This window comes from Aethalodelphis obliquidens, unplaced genomic scaffold (genome assembly GCF_003676395.1).
Source record: "Aethalodelphis obliquidens isolate GAN/ISIS:26980383/991018 unplaced genomic scaffold, ASM367639v1 scaffold29, whole genome shotgun sequence".
In the NCBI taxonomy this organism is placed as follows: Eukaryota; Metazoa; Chordata; class Mammalia; order Artiodactyla; family Delphinidae; genus Aethalodelphis; species Aethalodelphis obliquidens.
The window spans coordinates 6,337,443-6,344,908 of NW_020837973.1; the positions used below are offsets into that span (position 1 = coordinate 6,337,443).

At 48.0% G+C, this 7,466-nt stretch overlaps 1 protein-coding gene and 1 non-coding gene across 2 annotated transcripts in view; one reads left to right on the plus strand and one right to left on the minus strand.

Moving 5' to 3' along the window:
• ADCY2 (adenylate cyclase 2) overlaps positions 1-7,466 on the plus strand; it is a 434,307-nt gene extending 426,841 nt beyond the window's left edge. Inside the window, exons 24-25 of the mRNA XM_027125298.1 lie at positions 2,102-2,226; positions 6,643-7,466. Of these exons, the coding sequence (XP_026981099.1) occupies positions 2,102-2,226; positions 6,643-6,795 (278 nt within the window). The 3' untranslated portion in view covers positions 6,796-7,466. The remainder of the gene's footprint in view (positions 1-2,101; positions 2,227-6,642) is intronic.
• Positions 6,269-6,374, minus strand: LOC113630265 (U6 spliceosomal RNA). The gene has a single exon (XR_003436883.1). It is a non-coding gene; the product is annotated as a U6 spliceosomal RNA (small nuclear RNA).

The following is a 7,466-nucleotide window of genomic DNA, read 5'->3' on the forward strand; positions in this document are numbered from 1 at the left end:
CCCGTACAAAGATGAGAAGGGCCAGGTGGGCAGGAAGCTGAACGTGGAGGCGGCCCTTTCGCCTGGAGCTTTTTATTGCTTTAACAGCTTGGAAAATGGGATCCTCAAACTTTCATAGTGTGCTCCTTAAAAAAGAAACCAATTGCATGGCAGAATGACCCCTGTCAAATAGTCTTTTTTTTTTTAATTGAAGTACAGTTGATTTACAATGTTGTGTTAATTTCTGCTGTACAGCAAAGTGATGCAGTTATACGCATATATACATTTTTTTTAATATTCTTTTCCACTATGGTTTATCATAGGATATTGAATATGGTGCTCTGTGCTGTACAGTAGGACCTTGTGGTTTATCCATTCTACACAGAAAAGCTGCTGACCCCAACCTCCCACTCCATCTGTTGTCAAATGTGTATGGACCAAAACAATATTGCCCTTCACTGTGAGGGGGAACGGGACAATTCTTTGCTAGTCATATCTGTCACATCAAAAGCCCAGGGTTCTTGGTCTGGACCATAACAATATTTTCCAAATTAATGTGAGCAAGTTAATGGACTTCCTTAAGTAGGTACTTATTGAGTGCTTACTTTGCACTGATTATTGAATAACTATTAATATCTATACACTCACCCCACACACCAGCTCTTTTCGATGTCTGCGGAAGCCCTGCTCAGTGTGTCCGTGGCCTCCGAGCTTGCCTTTCCCCAAACCCTCCGCCTCTCCCGAGGGCAGCTTCCCAGCCCCATCTTTGGACACAGTGCCATCCAGTGGCAGTTCACAGTAGGAACTCAGAAAGGTAACATTAGCCCCTACAAAATCATGATGCATATAGTAAGAGCCAAACTTGCTCCTAATGTCCTTTTCCGCACGTCAAGCTGTAGAGTCAGTCAGTGAGTGGGAAGCACCCCTGCGCTTCAGCAGAGATCGCTCCGCTGCCAGCAATATCGGCCCCAGGCTCTCTGCCCTGGCCCAGAGCCACTGACCAAGCAGGGACTCAGAGCAGCCAGAAGGACAGCTGAGGGCAGTGGCGTCTGAGATCACCGGCCAGCAGCAGGAATAAATTATTCGGGATGTCTGAAACAGAGATTTGAGTTTTACTGAATACTCCACAAAAGCAAAGGAGAACTTCTTTCTCAGTCTTGCGTACCTTCAGGGATTGTGTGGAACAACGTTGGTGCTGTGTTGCCTGCCCCACTTTCCATTGCAAAGGGGAGGCTTTGCCTCCGATCTATAACTGGGCTTGTACACGAAGCAGTTCAGTAGTGGGGCGTGAAATCTCTCAGAAACACCCTCATTAATCCATACGATTTGATTACTGCAGTAAGCCTGGGGAGGAGGGGGTCTTAGATCCAGGAGAAAATATAGGGGGGAAAAAAATCAACCAGCGTCAATACCTCTGTTTCTATTTCTGTGGCCTACCTCTTGGACGCCCATAACAACTGTGGGTCCGTGTGTTTGAACTGAGTTCTTGGGACAAGGAATCGGCCTACTTGCTACACTGGGGGAGGGGGAAGACCCCAGGCAGGGGTCTGTGAGAATTAGAAGCTTGTACATGTCAAGCTCACAGAATAGTACATGGCAGGTAGAAAATGCAGCACACACGTCAAGGGGCTGGTGGTGGTTTAAGCAAAACATTAGAGGGAACCCAGAAGTCCACCAGCGGCGGGACGGCCAACAGATAGAGTTCACAGACTCGCTGAGGCCGGTTAAAATTAAAATAGGTGCATTTCAGAAGTAATTAACCACAAAACTATCGGAGAACAAGATAATCGTCTCTTGCCTAAGATTATGTGGCATCATAGAAAAGCAATTATAATGTTGAGTTTTATAAAGTGTACCAATTTTACGCTATTACAGAATAATTGTAAATAGACATACGAGCGTGAATCAAGAAGAGGAAGAAAGACAAACGTTTTACTGTTTTTGAGATGATGAAGTTAGACGAATTATGGTTCTTTGTTTTAGAGTTCCATGAGTTGGGCGAATGTTTGCTGCGTAATCATGGTTTGGGAATGGTCTTGTAAAACTTTCCTGTTTAAGACAGTTGCTTACACTGTCAAGTTCATGATTCAAATCGTGCTCAGCTGGTTCTGGTGTGTCACAGGTATTAACCATGGCCCTGTAATAGCCGGTGTGATCGGAGCTCAGAAGCCACAGTACGATATCTGGGGCAACACCGTAAATGTGGCCAGTAGGATGGACAGCACCGGCGTCCTGGACAAAATCCAGGTAATTTAGTCTGTTCTGTTGTTATCCACCATGTCTGTCGTCTTGGGAATCATGCATAAGTATATAATAAGGATAATATATTAAAACAGAGGGAAGAAAGTAAACTTTGTAAATTTAGTTAAACTTTTTATTGGGGAAATACTAATTCGTTTCTGCATTAACTGTGAACCATAAAAATTGTGAAATAGTATGAAGGTTATTGCATTTGGGAAAATAGGTGATCACAGCGACCAACAGGGCAGTGCGGCCACCTGATGGGAGGGGCGGCAGGGGTGCCCTTCTCCTTGGTATAACCCAGACCAGATGTGACTACCTGCCTTCCGCTCCCCAGGGGCTGAACTTGGAGGATGAGTGAAGGGGCCAACTGCGGAGAGGAAGAGATGAAATGGAGTGAGGTGAAATGACAGTACTAGATCAGACTGGCATGGGATTCAGATATCTGGAAATGACTGGAAGGCTCTGGAATCCACCCAAGGGGGAGAATTCCAAGATCTGACAAGTTAAAAGCAGTGGTGACTGCGCACACCTGCTTGGGTCACAGCACCAGCACCTAGAATGAGAGACTCACTCCCCAAAGGAGAAGGATGTGTGTGTGTGTATGTGTGTGTGCGCGCGTGCCTGTGTGTCTATGTGGAACTTTCTGTTTTCCTCGCCCTCGAAAAGCAATGGTTCCACATTTCACCCCAGCTTTGTTGTCTTCTGGAAGGTAAATTCCTGCCAGATGGCAAGTTTGTATGAAAATCACTGGACACAGCTAACAGGCTTTATCGGTTTTTTGTCCTCCTCAGAGAATTCCCTGAGCCCCTGTTCTGCGCCTCAGCTTGGCGGAAATCCTCAAATAACCCTGCCTCCCAAAAGTACGATGGACACTGGAGCCCATTGTTAACCTCTGCAGGGAGCTGTCAGCTCCAGCATCACCTAGAAGGGGCTTTTCGTGAAACCCTTGCAGAGCTCGCTTGCTTTCAGTGTGACTCTACCTCATTCCTCCTAGAGGATCCTGTTTCTGTGGCCTTTCTCAGGCAGAGCTTGACCTTTAGATGGAAGGTGACACACGTGACTTCTACATGTTCGCCTTGCAGTCAGAATATGAGTCAGCAATTGCTGAAAAGTTAGCAACCATCCAACAAAGAGAAGAGAGAGAGAAGAAAAGAGGAGTGTGGAGGAAAAGAGGAAGTATCCCAGGCCTTCCCGGCCAAATTGGCCACTGCCAAGGAAAAATAGAGCCGGCTGTTCTCACGGGATCCGCCCCAGACCAAGCTTTCAGCAAAAATGGGGCTCCTCTGACTAGGGCTTTCTGTCGGTATATGGCTGGCTGCTCCCCGTGCCCAGGGATGCTCCAGCGATCCTGGGCAGCCCGGGTCTTCTGCTCGGTGGGGAGAAAGGCAGGCTCCTACCAGGAACACATTCGCCCACCCGTGGGCCAACCTAGGCCTCCACCGCACACCAGGAACGTTCGGAAGATGGACTGTAGTTCCGCATGCTTCACGACTCTCCAGGCACTTTTCGAGCACTTAGGATAAGTATCAAAAGCAATCTGAGAGAGGCCGGTCAGGGGAACATGCCCTCCCAGAGACCGTAAATCCCCTACAGGTCAATGTTGACAATGATCACGTGTGTCTCTAAGAGGAAACTGGGCCTCATAAAAGTCCGGTGACTTAGTGCCGTGCAGCCACCTGGACCGTCTCTGTGCGTTTTCTCTGAGCCCGGGGAGGGAACAAGACAGGTTTCAGCCCGTCCAGAGTGAGGGATGTCTTCCACAGGCTTGCGTGTTCACTCAGTTCAGTGGCTGGAGGGTCCGCATCTGGGTAGGTTTTTTTCTCCGGAGGGCAGAGCTCACCCCAGCTCCACTAGCCTCTCATTTCCATTTATGTGTGAAAAAAACAGTAGTGAGATGCCAGGAAAAATTGAAAATGATGCTGAGAATATTTAAAGCTTCCCCTGGGCCTGAAGAACAAATTCTTTTTATTGAAGAGGATTACACTCCCACCATGCTTCCTGTGCCCCAAGAACAGCATAGGAAGCCCCTCGTCCCCCAGCCAGGCTTGCCCTGGACTTGGAGGAATCGTAGCTGGAGTTCATTAGGTTGATGGCTCTCTAATGTCATGATAACTGTGCGGTTGGCGATACAAATTCCGATGGCCAGCTCAAAAATGCCAAGGGCGTGCTGCCCAGCACCAGCCTCGACTGCAAAATTACCCTGCAAGGCTTCAAACGATGTGTTTGCTCCCTGCGTGGAAGACCGGAAGCCAAGTGTCTGTAGCAATCTCTAATTCTGATTGCCCCTAAGAACTCTAATCAGGAGAATATATTTGTCATCTGATTTTCTTGACTATGTCCATAGTTTTTCAGTTCTTATCTAATGTTCCCGAGCTACAGCCTATCCTCCTTCTCCGGAACCTGGGCCCAGCCAGCGGAGGGCAGGACGTGAGCATCTGGACTTTGCATCCCCCTTTTCCTTCCTGCTCTGCTCAGAAAGACCCACACTTTGGCCCCTTTGCTAGGGGCCAGCCACTGGCTCACACTGCAGAAGACAGATGGATTTTTCTAGCTCTTTCCCACAGCCTGCCCTTGAGATCGTCACAACACACACTTCAGCCTTACTTCTGGGGCCCCCTGGATGCTGTCCTGGGTTCTAGAAGCCCAGCCCTCCTGTGGTTTTGATGTGCTGCCACCTCTGCCCCATGGCAGTGTCCATCCTCCAGGCCTCCCTCAGCCTCCAAGGTGCTGGCTCATTGCCACTGCTGCTGCCCCAACACCACACGGCCCCCTGACGGTGTCCACACCAGAACCAAAATTGTGGTGTGGCATGCCCAACACACGTGTGTCATGCCCAGCACGTGCGTCACCCACGTACCCAAGGTGGCTGGGCCCTACAGGTGGCATGGCTGTTTCCTCTGATAAAGTGGGATGAAATCCCTCCTCCTCGCCTGCTGTTTCACATGGTTCCAGAGCAGTGTTACCAGGGATTTCTGGGAAAATAGCTCCCTCCCTCTCTGCTCAGGTCCCAGATACCTCCTGGGGCGCCTGGCTGGGGGACCACGTTCCTGATGGGTGGTCCCTCACCTCAGAAGCTGAGGTCTTGTTTGTAGCCCAGTCGGTGCACCTCACATGTTCTCTGCTTGAGAGGATGCCTTTTGCAGGAGGTTCCTCTGACACGCAAGCATCAGACCCCTGCCCTCGGTCCTAGGCGTGGTCTCTCTCGAGAGCACGGCGCATGCTCAAGCTGGAGACAATACGACTCACCTCCCCTCCCCTCGGAGAGAGGATCCGTCCTACCCAGCAGGTTTCCCTGCCCACTGACCCAGCAGGACCAGGACGTAGTGCAGAGATGGGGTCCTCACCTCGTGGTGCAGTGGCAGGAAATCAGGAGTCCTGTCACATTGACAGACTGCCCCGGAGGGGTCACTCCTTTCAGCATCCCGAGTCAATCCAATGAGGTGGGGAAACTTTCCAGACCTGACGCAGAGCATCCTGTCCGCCCTTAGGCTGGTGCAAATTCCTAATGTTCTTTCAGTTTTAGGTCATTTTATTCATGTGTATTAAACCTGAAACATGTGGCCATTTGCAGAGTCGACTGTGCTGCTTCTCGTGTGTTTTCTCTTATCTATATTAAAATCTATCATTAACATTTATTATTTTAGAAAATGACATTAATAACAATTTATAAACATCATCCAAAATCCCACCACTTCAACATAGGTTTACTTCCTTTTTTCCAGGTCTCTTACATGTGAAAGCATAACTTCATGTGGTTAAAATCATGGCACGGATCCAGGCTTAATTCTTTTTTGGGGGGTGAAATAGTTCGACATGATTTCATCGTCTGATCCGTGACATTGATCATGATAGCGTCACAGTTTTTGTTTTGTTTTGTTTTCTTCAGGACACCATAAATTTGAATTTTATTTTAAAATCATTATAATTAAACACGTCATTATTTTTCAGTTCTATAAATTGTAACTGATGTCTGTAACTAATAACAGTAGTCAATAGTCATTTTTAAATAAATGTTTACTGCATGTTTGGCCCAAGTTTAACTCTCAAAAATATGGAACGCTTCATGAATTTGTGTGTCGTACTTGCGCGGGGGCCATGCTAATCTTCTCTGTATCGTTCCGATTTTAGTATCTGTGCTCTGAAGCAAGCACGATGGCATCGTAGTTTACTTAACCCTGGAGATTACTCGAATCTTAGGTGGTTTCCAGTTTCTCGCTTTCACAGCACTGAATCAAACATTGTCCTTAGAAAGCTCTTCCTCTCATGGATTATTCTCTCGTCTGATTTCTCAGGAGTAGGATGAATGGGTCAAAGAGCATGAACATGTGGGGGCTCTTTATTCTTGTAGTCAAATGCCCTTTGAAAGGGTTGTGTCCGCATCGGCACTAAGCACTTCTTCATCTGTCCCTGTGCTTCCAGGTTACTGAGGAGACGAGCCTCATTCTGCAGACCCTGGGATACACGTGCACGTGTCGAGGAATAATCAACGTGAAAGGAAAGGGGGACCTGAAGACATACTTTGTGAACACAGAGATGTCACGGTCCCTTTCCCAGAGTAACCTGGCATCCTGAAGCGTCGCCTCGGTTTTGGCAAGAAGACTGTATTTTCAGGAAGATAACAATGCACTTTCTGACTGCCACTTTTGTCCCTCGTTTGTGATGTGTGTGCTCTGTTCTGTCCTCTGGAGCCTCTGTAGACTCATTCCTGTGACCCGGTGGCCTGCCGTTTGGTGTCTGATGTGTGCCCAGATCGCCCTGCCATTTGCACCGTGCTTACTCCTGAGCAGAAGGGAAAGGAGTGCGCATTACAGCGGAAAAGCCTTCAGAGAAACTGACAGAGATGAGAGAGGCGAAACAGACAAAAATTCTTAAGGCAATAAAACTAGGGGGTGTATATTATCTTCCGGTGCATGTTCTTTTTTGGAAAAATATGGTAGCTCGCCAACCGCATCTGCTAGTCTGATACTAAAACACACAGTATGTGTGACTAAGTTGATTTCGTCACCCCCCATGGAATCCGACTGTGTTCACCCACGTGTCTCATTGCAGTGACTGTCCACGGGCCCAGCTGGGATCCGTGGCACCGTCACCTTGCTCTGTCGTGTCTCGTGCCAGCAGCACGTCACCATCCATCACCAGAATTAGTTCTTACAACCTAGGACTAGTTTTGTACCAAACACGTCTGATGTTTTGATGCCATTGTCTTTTGTAAGGTTAATTCATTAAAAGTTTTCTGTACTTTG